Genomic DNA, 15,746 nt, shown 5'->3' with positions numbered 1-15,746 from the left:
ACAGGAATCCGTTGGTGGATGGGGAGCGTCACCAATGGGACATCCCCAGGGTCCCACCCTTGTTGTCCAGATGGCCACACCTGTGCAAGACGCCGCAGCAGCATCTCAGAGGTAGGCCGGGTCCAGTCGAGGAATATCTCAGGCACCAGTGTGATGGTCATCTCCAAGACACGCAGCAGGCTGACCGAGAGGTCAAAGCAGGTGGCACATACCTTGAGCTGCCGGCTATCCACAAAGTTCCGCTCCAGGCGCTCAGCAGCCTGCTGGATCTGAGCCACCAACACATGGGCATGCAGCAGTCAGTGCCTGGCTCTAGCCCAGAACTAGGCCTCATCCCTTGTACCATCACAAGGCCCCACCACAGCCCACCTCCACCCACAAGGCCCCACTACAGCCCACCTCCACCCACAAGGCCCCACCACAGCCCACCTCCTGGATCATGCCAATGAATTCAGAGAAGGCCCAGTTGAGCTGGTTGAGGACGCTGTTGAGGAAGCTGGGCGCCGCATCAGGACCCTGCTGCAGGAGGTCTGCCATGTGCCGCTGCAGCAGGGTGGAGGGGCAGGGCTCTGCAGGGGGGACAGGGAGGCAGCAGCATCAGGGACTCCACTGCAGTGGCCTCTACCTGTTTGCCTCTGTCCTCGCCCATTGGGCCTTTGGTATAAGGACAGAAAGATGGCTCCCTAGGAATGCTCAGGTCATGAAAGCAGGGGACAGGGGACAGCTGCCTTGTAGTTAGGACAAAATCTGTCCCCTCCTTCTACTAGGCAAGCCCCAGGCTGCAGCTGTTTCCAGCCCCCACACCATACTACCCACCCCAGGCCAAGAGCAGTCACACAGCCAGAGCCTGACCTCCAGCAAGTTCTGGGCCACACACCCTTCAGATAGGGTCAGATCTAGACAGGGCAGCTTAGACACTTCCCCAGTGGCACCAAGGTCAGCTCCTCCAGAGCCTACTCTGAGCCCTGCTGCAAACCTGCTGTCCTCTACTGTCCTCTGCCGCCCTTGGCCTGGCCTTGGCATATGGCCGAGGTGGTGGGCACCAAGTCTGGGCTGGCAGGCAGAGTAACCGGAGCCCTCAGCTGCAACTGGCCCGGCACACCTCCCCACCAGCTTGATGCAAATCAATAGTTCCTGCAGCAGCAGGACGGACCTGGCCCCACTGTCGCTCTCCACTTGCAGCTCAGTTCCTCCCTGGAGGCAGGACCAAGGACTTGCTGTGTGACTTAGCACAAGACACTGGAGACCTGGACACCCTCTGCTCCCAACTAAATGTCCCTCCAGGAAGCCCCATGAATACCCTCTGGGGACCTAGCCAACCTCCAATTGGTGCTCCCACTGGACTCAGGTGCCAGGGCCTAAGCCGACGCCAGGATCTGGCACCAGCAGACAGTGAAAAAGGAGCAGAAGGACATGGTGCTGGGACAAGGCTGGAGGTAAGGGAGCTAGCTTAGAGGACAAGGGACAGAGTATTCAGTCTGCATGCACTGCGGCAGGCTAGTAAGACAGTGCCCCCTCTCACCATGACCCACACGGAGCGTCAGGGCCCAAAGGGCACATGTAGGACTGTGGGCAAGGGGGAGGAGTCCCACCCCGAGCATCCTTGGGCTGAAAGGAAGCAGGGGAAGTGGAAACCCCAGGGGACAGGTAGGGCATATGGGACCCAGCAGGGGAACAGGAGAGGGGCTGGGAGAAGTGGAGAGTCTAAGAGAACCCATGGGTAAGGCCCCCCACTGCCTTGCCCAGGACTTGCCTAACCCGGATACTCACTCTGGAGGCTGGGCAAATTGGCGTCCTCAAGTTTGGTTTTCAGCAGATGTGGCAGCCGTGTATAGCGGTACCCAAAGCCACAGCCCTGTGGGGGGTACGGGGGGCAGTGCAGGGGTCAATGGGACAGGGCACCCTCTCCCTCCAGCCAGCCTCAGCTACCTCCTCGAGTCAGGCTTACCCTCCAGAGCCGCACCAGGATCCAGTTGGTCTGGGCCCAGGGCCGCTGTTCATAGGGAGCCAGGAGGTTCCTTACCATGGCAATACGCCTGTGAGGGCAGGAAGGGGAGAGACACGGGGTGAGGCTGGGCACAGTGCTCGCAGGCAGGGTGTGTGCCCCTCCAGGCCCCACTCACTGCTCCTCAGGGATTCGCTCCACAGCCCGCAGGGAGTGTGGGTAGCACACATAGCTGGCCAGGGCCTGCATCAGCGAGTCTCGTATGTCTGCGGAGACAGGCCTTGCCTCAGTAGGGGCTTGGCATGAGCCCTGGCCCCATGCTTCATGCCCACCTGGCAACATTTTTCATAGAAAAAAGCCCACCAGAGATGCAATCCCATCCTCCTCCCCCTGTACCCTCTGTAGGCCCCTCACCAGTGCCCACGATGCGTGTGTCTGCAAAGTGTTTGGCGAGAATGGCAGCCAGGCGGGTCAGGGTCTCTTCATAGCCTGCAAGGGTGGGAAGTGAGACGTCTTGGCTGGGAGTGGGAGCTCCAGGGGCAGGCATGTCCCTTGGCAGGTTGGGTGGGCTTGAGTAGCAGGCTCTAGAGCTGGCTCCCAAGGCCACTGTGGACCCAGGGTAGCATCTGGGGACATCGGGCAAGGCATTCACTGGTGGCTGTGGAGGTGCTAAGGCACAGGCTCACTGTGAGGGGAGGACAGGTCCTGGCAGGAGCCCTGACCTGGGCTCAGACCCACCTCAGCACACACACCTTGATGAGCAGTCAAAGCTCCCTGGGTACTCATAGCTCTGTCTTTGAAGACAAAGCCTGCACCGAGGCCTGGGGCTGGGCAGGGGTCGGGCCAGGATCCCGACAGCTCACAGCCTGATCCAGACATACACTGCCATGCCTAGCCTGGACTCAGCAGGCTGCAAGAAGCCTAGGTTCATATGTGGACCCTAGCAGGGCCCCACCCCCTGCTGTGATTTACCAAGACAAACCATTCTACCCTTGACTAACTGCCACACTTCGTGACCAGTGCCAGTGAGTGAGGGTGCAGGGCCAGCTGGCCGCTGGACCACGGCAGTTGCTCACAGCACTAGGAAGTGAAAGCCAAGGGGTCTCCACCCACCGTGTTCCATCTTTTCTGCTTTCCTTTACCAGGGAGCTGTTGGCTCTGTGACTGCGCGTCCCAGGGCAGGGTGCAAACGTTTGTTTGCTGCAGGGTGAACCACAGAGGAAGCTCCGCCTCCCCTTCCCGCCCCTCCCCCACACGGATGTATGTTGCTGAGCCACAGAGGTCTCAGACCAGGGCTCCTAGGGCTCATACTAGAGACCCCTTTTCTGCTTCTGCCCCGGCCTGAATGGTTCCATCACCTGGGAGCTCCTCCATGCTGTGCACAGGGCCAAAGTAATTCTTGAGAGCACTGTAGCTGTTGATGGCCACGCTCAGGTAGAACTCGGGCATGAAGGCAAAGAGAGACCCCGTGCGATCGCCGTGCTCAATGGTCCGCAGGCAGACTCGCAGCAGCCAGTAGATGTCCAGCATCTTCTCCTGCAGGAGGCACACAGGTGTTGCTGGGCTGCTCACCAGTGGGGTCTTGGGGGCACAGCCTGGCCTGGGGATCAGGAAAGGCCTCCCCGGCCTATGACAGCACAGCTGAGACCTGGATCTCAGGACGTATGAGCACTGGCTCAAGCAGGGCAATCAAGTCCTCAGCAGGCAAGAGGGACTCACTCAGCCTGGAGGGAGCATTACTGCGACCCATGCCAGAACTCTGATCAGCATATGTGTAAGCAAATTTTTTGTTTTTATGAGATGGACTCTTGCTCTATCACCCAGACTGGAGTGCAGTGACGCCATCTTGGCTCATTGCAACCTCTGCCTCCCAAGTTCAAGTGATTGTCTTGCCTCAGCCTCCCAAGTAGCTGGGACTACAGGTATGTGAACACGTGGCTAATTTTTATATTTCTAGTAGAGATGGGATTTCGCCATGTTGGCCAGGCTGGTCTTGAACTCCTGACCTCAGGTGATCCACCTGCCTCAGCCTGTAAGCAAGTTTGAGGCAACAGGGTGCTGTGACTTTAGGTCTGTGTTGGAAAGCTGCCCCAGGTGGGGACAGGACAGTGAGGAAGCCACAGTCTTGTATAGGTCCAAGATGGCAGACAAAGAGACTGGAGGGCCAGGATTGAGTATGCCCTGATGGGCTGTGGGGACAACAAAAAGGTTGCAGCAAGAATGGAGGTACGTGCTTCTGAGGGTGGTGGGGTCTCCATGGAGTACTAGAGGAGAAGCAGGCCTGGTGCAGGGCAGAGGGGAGTAGACAAGTGGAGTACAAGATGCATGTGGGTCCCAAAGAGCTGGTGGTGGTAAGCAGGCAGACAGAAATTTGATCTGCATTGCAAAGGAGAAGGTGGTGGGAAGGCAGGGGGTGGTGTGACTGGTGGAACAGAGGTCACAGGACACAGACAAACCCTTCTGAGGGCCCTGCTCCCCACAACGTGGTTTCCACAGAGTCCGTGTCGAGGTCTCACGAAAGAGCCCAGGCAAGAATGAGGCCTCAGGCCCCAGCCCAGACCCACAGCACCCATGTGTCTTGGAGTGTGGCCAGCGCACCTGGGCTTCACACCAGCTCTCTAATGTGCCCTAAAACCTGAGGAACTGAGGAGAAGATGTAAGCAAGCGGTAAGGGGGTGGGTCTGTGAGCACACCTGGGCAGTGACGATCCTGCTGCTACAGAAGGCCAGGGAAGACTGTCTGATGAGGGGATGGCAATGGCTCCATCAGAGCTAAGGCACCAATCCAAGGGAGATGGAAATGTGAGGGCTGGATTGAGATGGGGGCAGACTGAGACCCTGGTGGGACTACTTCAGAGATGGGGAAGAGCCTGTGCTGGGGCGAGATAAAGGGGAAGATGAAGGAGAGAAGACAGAGAAAGGAGAGAACATAACTACGGGCACATATAGAGTCAAGGCTGGAGCGCAGTGGTGCAATCACAGCTCACTGTAACCTGAACTCCTGAGCTCATGTGATCTTCCCGCCTCAGCCTCCAGAGTAGCTGGGATTATAGATATGCGTAGCCATGCCCAGCTAATTAATTTTTTTTTTTAGCGATGGGTTGCCCAGGCTGGTCATGAACTCCTAGCTTCAAGTGATCCTCCCACTTCAGCCTCACAAAGTGATGGTTTACAGGAGTGAGTCTTTCCATGATAATGGAAGAACCGCGATTAGAAAAACATAAGTGAGTTAGTGCTGAAGTTGCAGCGAAGGCAGTTCAACATAATAAACACTATACATGAAAAGCCTCCATCTAACATCACACTCAGTGGTAACAGACTATAATCTCTCCCTCCCTCCCTCAGACCAAGAACAAGACAAGGATGCCACTTTCTCTACTTCTGCTCAGCATCGTCCTGGAAATCCCAGCCAGAACAACTAAGCATGAAAATGAAAGGAAACCACACTGGAAAGGATGAAGTAAAATTATCTCTGTTCACAGACATGATTTTACAAGTAGAAAACCCTAAAGATGCACACACACAAAACCCGAACTAGGATTAATAAATAAATTCACCAAAATTGCAGGATACGGCCAGGCACAGTGGCTCAAGCCTGTAATCCCAGCACTTTGGGAGGCCGAGGCAGGTGGATCACCTGAGGTCAGGAGTTCGAGACTAGCCTAGCCAACATGGTGAAACCCCATTTCTTTTAAAAATACAAAAATTAGCTGGGGGCGGTGGTGGGCATTTGTAATCCCAGCTACTTGGGAGGCTGAGGCAGGGAATCGCTTGAACCCGGAAGGCAGAGGCTGCAGGGAGCTGAGATTATGCCACTGCACTACAGCCTGGGTGACAGAGAGAGACTCTGTCTCAAACAAACAAACAAACAAAAAAATTGCAGGACACAAAAATCATTATGCAAAAATGAACAATCTGAAAAGAAATCCTGAAAATGATTCCATTTACAATAGGATCAAAAAGAATAAAATACATAGGAATACATTTAACCAAGGAAACAAAAGACTTGAAGCTGACTGGGTGCAGTGGCTCACGTCTGTAATCCCAGCACTTTGGGAGGCTGAGGCGGGCAGATCACGAGGTCAGAAGTTTGAAACCAGCCTGGCCAACATAGTGAAGCCCCGTCTCTACTAAAAATACAAAAATTAGCTGGGTGTGGTGGCACACGCCTATAGTTCCAGCTACTTGGGAGGCTGAGGCAGGAGAATCACTTGAACCCAGGAGGTGGAGGTTGCAGTGAGCCGAGACTGCACCGTTGCACTCCAGTGTAGGTGACAGAATGAGACTCCATCTCAAAAAAAAAAAAATAGACTTGAAGCTATACTGAAAATTACAAAATGTTGCTGAAAGAAATTAAAGATCTAAATGGAAAGCAATCCTGTGTTCATGAACTGTTAACATTGTTAAGATGTCAACACCGCCCAAAGGAATCTACAGATTCATGCAATCCCTATCAGAAGCCCAATGGTGTTTTCTGCAGAAACAGAAATACCCATGTAAAAATTAATTTGGAATTTCAAAGGACCTCAAATAGCCAAAACAATTTTGAAAAACAACAAAGTTGGAGGTCTCACTTCCTGATTTCAAAACTTATAGCAGGCTGGGTGTGGTGGCTCATGCCTGTAATCCCAGCATTTTGGCCAAGGTGGGTGGATCACCTGTGGTCAGGAGTTTGAGACCAGCCTGGCCAACAGGGTAAAAACCCATCTCTACTAAAAATACAAACCTTAGCCGAGTGTGGTGGCACACGCCTATAGTCCCAGCCACTCGAGAGGTTGAGGTGGCAGAATCACTTGAACCTGGGAGGCGGAGGTTACAGTGAGCCAAGATCCTGCCACTGCACTCTAGCCTGGGTGACAGAGTGAGACTCCCTCTCAAAAAAAAAAAAAAAAAACCACAAATGATCAATAAGTGAATGTAAAGGTACTATTTGCTATAATATCACTAATCATTAGAAAAATGCAAATCAGAACCATAATAAGGTACTATATCCTACCAATTAGGATTTACTATTAAAAAAGCAGAAATTGCCGGGCATGGTGGCTCACGCCTGTAATCCCAGCACTTTGGGAGGCCGAGGCTGGTAGATCACGAGGTCAAGAGATTGAGACCATCCTGGTCAACATGGTGAAACCCTGTCTCTACTAAAAATACAAAAAATTAGCTGGGCAGGGTGGTGCGTGCCTGTAATCCCAGCTACTCGGGAGGCTGAGACAGGAGAATTGCCTGAACCCAGGAGGCGGAGGTTACGGTGAGCCGAGATCGCGCAATTGCACTCTAGCCTGGGTAACAAGAGCGAAACTCCGTCTCAGGGCACAGTGGCCCATGCCTGTAATCCCGGCACTTTGGGAAGCCGAGGCAGGCAGATCACGAGGTTAGGAGATCGAGACCATCCTGGCCAACATGGTGAAACTCCATCTCTAAAATAAAAAAATAAAATAAAATAATAAAGAGAAAAAAAGCAGAAATACTTGATTATAGGTGGTTCATGCCTATAATCCCAGTGCTCTGGGAGGCTGAGGCAGGAGGATTGCTTGAACCAGGACTTTGACAACTGGGCAACATAGTAAGACCCTGCCTCCACCAAAAAAGGACAGAAAAATAAGTGTTGGAAAGGATATGTATGAAGAAACTGGAACCCTCATGCACTACTGGTGAGAATATAACATGGTACAGCCACTGTAAAAACAGTATGGTAGTTTCCAAAAAAACTGAAAAACAGAATTGGCCATGGTGGCTTACATCTATAATCCAAGCACTTTGCGAGGCCAAGACAGGTGAATTACCTGAGGTCAGGGGTTCAAGACCAGCCTAACTAACATGGCAAAACTACTAAAAATACAAAAATTAGCCAGGCATGGTGGCACATGCCTGTAGTCCTAGCTACTCAGGGGGCTGAGACAGGAGAATCACTTGAACCCAGGATGTGAAGGTTGCAGTGAACTGAGATCGTGCCATTGCACTCCAGCCTGGGCGACAGAGCAAGACTGTCTCAAAAATAAAAATAAAAAAACAGAATTACCATATGATACAGCAATTCCACTTCCAGGTATATAACCAAAGGAATTGAAATTAGGGTCTCAAAGAGATCTTTGCACACCCACGTTCATTACACCATTATTCACAGTAGCCCAAAGTAGAAGCAACCCAAATGTTCCTCAACAAAGAACTGGATACATGAAATGTGGTGTCCGTACAATGGACTATTATTCAGCCTCAAAAATGAATAAGTTCTGACACGTGCTATAACATGAATGAACTTTGAGGACATTACACTAATGCCAGACACAAAAGAACAAATAGTGTATGATTCTTCCTAGATGAGGTGCTTAGAGTAGTCAAATTCATAGAGACAGAAAGTAGGATGGTAGTTGCCAGGGCTGGGGGAAGGGAGGACAGGATGTTTTGTTTAATGGGCACAGAGTATCAGTTTTGCAAGATGAAATGATTCTGGAGATTGGCTATATGACAATGTGAATAGACTGAACACTTAAAGATGGGCGGGGGCCAGGCATGGTGGCTCATGCCTGTTATCCCAGCACTTTGGGAGGCCAAGGCGGGAGGATCACATGAGGCCAGCAGGGCCAACATAGAGAAACCCCATCTCTACTAAAAAATACAAAAACTAGCCAGGCGCGGTGGCACACCTGTAATCCCATGAGAACTGCGTGAACCCAGGAAATAGACGTTGCAGTGAGCCAAGATCGTGCCATTGCACTCCAGCCTGGGCAACAGAGTAAGACTCTATCTCAAAAAAAAAAAAAAAGCTAAGATGGTAAATTTTATGTCACACATATTTTAGCATAACTAAAAAAAGGCAGAGAGATGAGAAAGTGAGGGTCTCCAGAAGATAATATGGGAGAGGGCAGCCAAACTGCTGAGGGAGGTGGGCAGGCAGGAAACCTTGGGGCAGGAGGGAGAGGAAGTTCCCCCGTCCTGGGGCAGTAAGCACAGTCATCCAGGGTAACTAGAGAGCCAGGAGTGGGAAAAGGGCAGAGGTGGTTTGGGTTTTGCAGAGAAGCCATCAGAAGAAACAGCAAGCAGAGATGATAGAGGTGGGAACACCAAGGGCCTTGATCACCCAGTCATGCAGGGGTGTGCCCAAGAAGACAGCAGATGCCCAGACACGGGAACCTGAAGAGAGCCTCACGGCACTCACTGGTAGGGGAGAGATGCCAGCAGAGGCAAGGAGAGGAAATGAGTCCAGAGGGTCTGAGGCCGGGGGTGAAACTCCAGTCACAGCAGGAGTGCCCTATCCATCTGTCTGTCCATCCATGTATCCCACCAGGCTGAGTGCCCTGGGAGGGCAGGGACTTGTCTTTCTGGTTTATTACCATGCATGTGTCCCTAGTGTCCCGGACAGCACCTGGCACACACTAGGTTTTGGGTGCATGCTATTGAATGAATGAGCAAGTGAATGAGTGAGTGAGTGAGGACCAAGCCAGTGGCCTTGGAGTGGTAATGAGTGAGACAGAGGCAGATGCAGAGGGCGGGGTATGGCTCCCCGAAAGACTGCAGAGCCCCTGATGCACTCACTGAGAGAGGAGGGGGACTGAGAAACTGGGAAGAGGCGGGAGCAGGTGAGGCAGACAGACAGAGCTTGTTCCTTGAAGGACAGATCTATGAGGTGTACTGGAGGTCCAGAAACAGCGCTTCCTCAGTCCACAAGGCATGAGGGGTACAGGGGACGTGGCATGGGGTGACAGAGTCTGAAGTGTGGGAAGGGACATGTGTGTGCCAGAGGCCCGAAAGGACAGGTGCACCAAGGATCCTGGCATAACCTTGTCTGACCTCTGGTGAGACAGTGAGGTCGGGGCAAGGCAGCTGCAGTCCCGGCTCACCTGGGAGTAGACAGTGGCATGGACCCAGGCAAGACGGCGGCTCAGGTGGTCCAGCTTTTCTGAGAAAACCTTCTGGCTCTTGGTCAACTCTGTAAAAATGTCCTTCCTCTGGCACGCAAGGGGAAAGGAGGACAATCAAGAAATGGCCCTATGCCCAGCTCCACCCTGACCCCGCAGGCAGACTAGGAAGGGCCCTACTAGTGCCTGGAGCAGGCAAGGGATTGGGCTCCATTTTTCAAAACTGCTCTGCCACTGACCCTCTGGTGACCCTGAGCCAGCCTCAGAACAGGGTCATGGTGGTCCCTTCAGGACATGGAAGGGAGACCCAGCTGGAGATCTGTGAGCCCCTGGCCAGAGCACCCAGGGACCTGATGCCAGAACTGCTGCTCCTGCAGCTGCCAGGCCCAAGGATCTGCTGACAGGTGGGGGTGGGTGAGAGCTGCCAGGGAAGCTTGGCCTGGACACACCAGGCCCCACTTCCCAGGCCAGGGCAGCTACAGCAGAAGGCTCTGGAGGGTGCGGCAGAGCCAGGCCCCGCTTCCTGCTGACTCTGCAAGTGGCCGAGGAAGCACTCAGGGTCAATGCATAATTGATGAGGAGAGTGGGTGTGCTTCAGCACTTAGTGGGCCTGGGGAGTGGGGGACGCCTAGGCACAGGCCACACTGGTGATGGGTGCCAGGCCCTGCTGCCAACCCAACTCTCACTGGTGTGCTATGGCCAGGGCTAGGGCGGGGACAAGGAGAACTGCGGACAGCCCCCAGAACTACACTCATCTGTGGTTGCCTGGGATCCGGAGTAAGCAAGCTGCCCCCACCCAAGACTGCCTGTGGGCCTTACCCACTCAGGGCACCGGCGGAGCTTGTCCTCTGTGTCCCTCAGAGCCACAGCGTATTCATTCACATCATCGGAGACACCCACCATCTACAGCACAGGACCACATGTCCAGAGTGCCCCTTGGGTACTTCATCCAGGCTTCTTCAGACCCAGTCTGGACCCCAACCCTGCCAAGGTCCCAACCTTAGGCCCAGGGCTGCCCCGTTCCCACAACAGTCAGCAGGACAGACTGAAGCAGCAGGAGCAGAAACCAGCCCTGCTGAGGCATGTGCTCCCATGCACGGTCATGCACAGGCAGCCTTGTGGGTCCATATGGACACAGGCGCACACACACACAACCAAACACACACAACAGCTCCACCCAATACAGGGCCCAAGAGTGCGCGACCTTGCCCAGCTGCTGGTGCACGCTGAGGTTGTACATCATGACCACCCCATCCAGGACTTCCAGCAGTGAGTTCTCGGTGAGGGGCTGCTCAGGCTCCTCCGGGGGCCGCCCCAGCAGCAGGCCCTCATTCCAGTGGCTGCCTTCAACTGGAGAGTGGGGGAGGGCAGGGTCAAGGCAGGGCTGTCCCAGCTCTCCTGAGCCTGCCTTGCAGCAGGAGAGGGAATCCTCTCCCATTCCTGTGCCCCAGGAGGGACCCTCGGGGAGCCTATGGGGGCAGGGGTGGGGTGGAGGGCAAGGCCCGCAGTGCCAGGACCTATTTCTGTGGCATCGATCTCCTGCCCTCAGAGTGTGCTTCCTGCACTCCTGGGATGCTGCCAGACCACAGGGTTGGAAGGGCATGGAGTATATTTTGGCTTTGCCCAGGGTGGGGGTTGTACACGGTCGAGGGGTCCTTCGGGGCCCTGTCTGACCCCACCCGGCACCTACTGTCCTCACGGGTCCTCTGCTCCACGCTCAGCGTGCGGACCTTCACTTTCTCCGAGGTGCTAAGAGGACGCCGTGGGGTCATGAGGCTCACGGCTGCTGTGCTGAGGAAGCGGTTGGCTCGGCCCAAGGTTGGAGAACTGAGCCAGCTGGGCCGGGGCAGGGGCAGTGACCCCCCAACAGCCAGGGCCTGCATGGGGCGCTGCAGTGAAGAAAGGACGCCAGGACCAGGGCTGATTCAGGGTTCCCTTGGTCCATGGGGTTGGGGAATCGCGAGGGAGGGTCCATGCCTCCACCCACATCGAGGGACCGGCTTTGGAAGCAAGGTCATCTGGGAGGAAGAGCAGGAGGATTCTCAGGCCAGTGGTAGCATGAGGGGCCATGGTGAGAGAGCCCAGAAGGCTAGGCAGTAGGCCTCGCAGAGCCCAGTTTAGCATCGTGTCTGCCCTTTGCCCCTCCGCCTGGTGAGAAGCCCCTTGCCTGCATGGAGTGGGGTGGCCCTGGATGAGACCCCTGCAAACACGATAAAGAAAAAGACCAATGCAAAGCCCCCCACCAGCCCCCACTGTGGCACCTGGGCCATAGCTGGGGCTGGCTCCTCATCCTCGTCCAGGTCATCCATGGTGGTTGCCTGGAGCTCCAGTGGGTCGATCACAATGTTGGCTTTGGAAGCAAGGTCATCTGGGAGAAAGAGCAGGAGGGTTCTCAGGCCAGTGGTAGCACGAGGGGCCACTGTGGAAGTGCCCAGGACGGTGAGAAAGCCCAGCATGCTGGGCAGTAGTCCTCAAAGAGCCCAGTTTAGCACGGTGTCTGCCCCTCACCACTCCGCCTCCTCCACCCAGCCTTGTCTCTGCATCTCCAGAGCCCCCTGTCTAGCCACCACTTAGTAGCAGGAGGCCTTCCCCATCGCAGGTCCCTGTCTTTGTTTCCCAGGACCTCCTACTCTCCAGAGCCTCCCCCACTCCCTGACTACTCCATAAACAAAAGGAGCTGCCAGGGCCACTTCATTCTGGGCACTCCCTGGGGGAGCCAAGCCTTGTCCCAGGCTCATCCCCACCTCTATGCTGACAGCTGACCCTGCCTTCACTGCCTCCAGCCCAGGCCTTGCTCCCAGCTAAATGTGCTGTGTCCAACGCAGAATTGTCATCTTCGCCACCTCCTGCAGCCCCTTTCCCTAATGGTGCCCCATCCACACAACCTCTGGCAGAAAGCCTGGAGTCATCCTGACTCCTCTCCTCCACCTGTGCCTTCCCCTACCTCCCTGGGGCAGGCCCTTATCTCCTGTGTGTGGACAACTAGCCTCCTGTCCCTCAGCCCGCACTCCAGTGTCCACACTGTGGCAGCCAGACAGAGGTTCTGACCACACAGACCCACCCTCATGACTGGCTCAGGGCCTTGCTCTGTCTGTGCCCTCAGCCCTGCACCAGAGCAGCTTGTGCTCATCCCTGAAGGCAGCTCTGGCAGCACCTGCATGCCCCACCCACACCTCACTAAGATCCCTGGTCCCCTACCAGGCACACCTGACCCCTATGGTGTGGGTGCTGGAGGGAAGGAGAAGCTGCCCAGATGTGGGGTGGGCAGATCAGCATCTTCCTGCTTGAGCGGGTAAAGGGACTTGGGCACCCTCTGGTGGGCACAGGATGGCTCAGCACCCATAGCAGAGCAGGCTCAGGGACCATCCCCCACCTGGCCCCAGACCTCCTCCCTGCCCACAGGCCTGCACACACCTTTAAGGGTCTTCCGCAGGTGGGAGAGGAGGCCCCCCAGGCGCTGCAGGTCAAAGTAGTCCACCTTGCCATTATAGAAGACCTGGGGAGGGATGTAGGCCTCTGCAAGGAGTGAAGAGGCCGGGCCAGTGGTCAGGTCCCAGCAGGAAGACCCTCCCCACAACCCTCCCCTCTAGTCTGGCCTAGCACAGCCTGGGAATTCTGGCCTTGGCTACCCACTCACCCCGGCAGACAGAGGAACCAGAACCCAGACTTCCCCTACCTCCTCTCCACCCCTGCTATTTCAGGTCAGAGCCAGCAGCTGCACAGCTTGGGGTGATAGGAGTACTCATGGTAGCCGTTCACTCAGGAGAAGCAGAGAGGCCCGGCCCCAGCCCTGTGGGATATCCCACAATCCAGGACAGGTCAGGCTCCCACTGACCCTTGGAGACTCAAACACAGGGCCCTATAAAGGACTGCACAGAGAAATGGGGGGCAAGGACCAAGGGAAAGAGCCCATAACGGTAGGCATCCATGGGACAGTCAGAGCAAACACAGGATCAGCAGGCCTGGGGTGCGGGGCTCTTGCAGCCCCAGTGGAGAAGCCACCTACGGCTTCAACTAGGCAGGATGCTGGGGACAGTTCCCTGCAGCCCCCAGACTCAGCTCAGCACTCTGTACTAACACTAGGGGCTACCCTATGCCTGGCTCTATCCAGCCTCACTGACCTGGGGCCCCCGTGCCACTCACCCTCACTGTAGGAAGCACGGGGATTGGAAGCTTTGTACTCATCCCAATAGTATCGCAGGGCAGAGATCAGTCGGTGTAAGAAGCAGACCATGTACTCAGGGGGGCAGAGCATGGGCATGTTCTGTGGGTACCAGGCAGAAAACATGCATTGGTGCCAGCCCAGTGACTCACCCATTCCTCATCCAAGGCCCTGCCCAAGGGTCGAGGGTTGAGCAGGGAGGGAAAAGCAGCAGAGAAAAGCTCAGGGCTAGGCAGGGATGAGGCAGCCCGAGGGGTGCTAGGTGCTGATGGCGTGGCCTGGGCAGTGCAGCCAAGGGTCCACAGGGGGCTGGCCCAAATGACACTTACCCCGCGGCCACTGGCATTCTCTTGCAGAAACTTGCGAAACTTGGTCAGGAAGATGTACCTAGAAGCTTCGCCCTTTGAGGGAGGGGAAAGTGAGGCTGTGCTGAGCTGAGAATGCAGGCCCAGACTGGGCTGGCTCAGTGCTGCACCTTCCCCTAGCCCCTGCCATGGGAACCAGAGCCAGTCCCCACCCTCTAGGTCTTAAGGCCCAGTGCAGCATCCCTCCCCACAGAGCCCCACCCAGGGGCCTGGGAGTCACTCACCCCATTGCCATCTTTATTGTCCAGCAGCAGCTTCAGGATCTGGACCTGTAGTTCTTCCACCACTGGGGGTGAGGTAAGGAACACGGCCCTCAGGCTCCAGGGGATGGGGTGCAGGCTTGGGTCAGAACTCCACCACCAGGGTTCCCCGAGTCCCACCTAGGCATGGGCACCTCCAAGCACCCTCACGTGCACGCACACACCTCCCACCCTACCCCACGCCCAAGGAGGGCCGACCTTCAATGCGCTTCTTGAGCCGCTGGCAGCCCCGTTCGTAGGCTCGCCGCCGCAGCCGCTCCTCTGCTGTCTCCTCCTTCATCTCCGTGCTCTCTTTGCCCTGGGCGGGGGTGGAGGGAGGAAGACAGCAGGGTCACCTGGGACCTAGACAGGCCTACTTCACACAGAACACCCACAGCCCATACCCAGGGCTCCAAGGACCAAGGCCAGTGAAAAGGCCTCATGCTAGGTACCCGGTGGCCAGGCACCCAGGCCAGCCCTTGCCATGACCTCTGCCCATCCTACTGGGGGTGCACTCACCTCCTTACTGAAGCGGTGGGGCCACCAGGTGGTGGGAATGAGCTCCTGCAGGCCAGCTTCCTCCACACGCAGGGGGCTCTTGATGTAAAAGAACACGACGGAGCGGAGCACGTCGAAGCTGGCGGGTGTCAAGGCAGGGCTCTGCTTGCCAAAGGGCAATCCGCACACCCTCGAGTCCTTCCCGGAGCCCATCCCTAGATGTGCCTACCGCAGCTCTCCCACCACCACAGGGGCCATCGCTGCTACGTGTCTGACCCCCAGGGCACAGTCCCTGACAAAAGGCTGTGGCTGTCAAGCCCACCAAGTCCAGTACCCAGCAAGTGCATGACAAGGGCTTGTCACAGGAACAGCTGACCATGGGACAAGCTGGAGAGAGGGCCTGGTGGCCTCTTCTCATGCCCCAACTCTGACCTCTGTGTCTCCCAACTTTGTGTCTGCCTCCTGGAGGCTGGAAGACCCCAGACCAAGAAGACGGCTACAAGCTCAGGCTTCCCAGCCAGGGGCTTAGAGCTAGGCTCTTTCTCATTTATGCAGTTCACAACATTTCTGGGAAGCAGGAAGAGCTGCCTCCTTAAAGATCTTGCAGGAATCTCGACTGTGGAACATGGACAAAAGTGCTGGCTGTGGCTGAAGAGGGCAGGCCCTGTGGCCCCTCCCA

At 55.8% G+C, this 15,746-nt stretch overlaps 1 protein-coding gene across 9 annotated transcripts in view; it reads right to left on the bottom strand.

The window, feature by feature from the left end:
* Positions 1–15,746, bottom strand: part of RNF123 (ring finger protein 123) — a 33,919-nt gene that overhangs the window by 5,864 nt on the left and 12,309 nt on the right. For all 9 annotated transcript variants that reach the window (XM_021667596.2, XM_021667595.2, XM_021667594.2 and 6 more), the window contains 18 exons: positions 15,089–15,206; positions 14,789–14,888; positions 14,555–14,616; positions 14,295–14,366; positions 13,947–14,067; positions 13,218–13,319; positions 12,065–12,171; positions 11,494–11,692; positions 11,008–11,153; positions 10,623–10,706; positions 9,786–9,893; positions 3,304–3,481; positions 2,360–2,434; positions 2,124–2,211; positions 1,949–2,036; positions 1,771–1,855; positions 430–569; positions 81–269 (listed from right to left, as the gene is read on the bottom strand). In XM_021667596.2, coding sequence (XP_021523271.2) covers positions 81–269; positions 430–569; positions 1,771–1,855; positions 1,949–2,036; positions 2,124–2,211; positions 2,360–2,434; positions 3,304–3,481; positions 9,786–9,893; positions 10,623–10,706; positions 11,008–11,153; positions 11,494–11,692; positions 12,065–12,171; positions 13,218–13,319; positions 13,947–14,067; positions 14,295–14,366; positions 14,555–14,616; positions 14,789–14,888; positions 15,089–15,206 — 2,062 coding nt within the window. The remainder of the gene's footprint in view (positions 1–80; positions 270–429; positions 570–1,770; positions 1,856–1,948; positions 2,037–2,123; positions 2,212–2,359; positions 2,435–3,303; positions 3,482–9,785; positions 9,894–10,622; positions 10,707–11,007; positions 11,154–11,493; positions 11,693–12,064; positions 12,172–13,217; positions 13,320–13,946; positions 14,068–14,294; positions 14,367–14,554; positions 14,617–14,788; positions 14,889–15,088; positions 15,207–15,746) is intronic.

Source organism: Aotus nancymaae, unplaced genomic scaffold (genome assembly GCF_030222135.1).
Source record: "Aotus nancymaae isolate 86718 unplaced genomic scaffold, 86718_ANA_hifiasm-v0.15.2.pri h1tg000067l, whole genome shotgun sequence".
Taxonomy (NCBI): domain Eukaryota; kingdom Metazoa; phylum Chordata; class Mammalia; order Primates; family Aotidae; genus Aotus; species Aotus nancymaae.
Note: the sequence above shows the minus strand (reverse complement) of the source record. Positions and strands in the feature narration are given on the sequence as shown.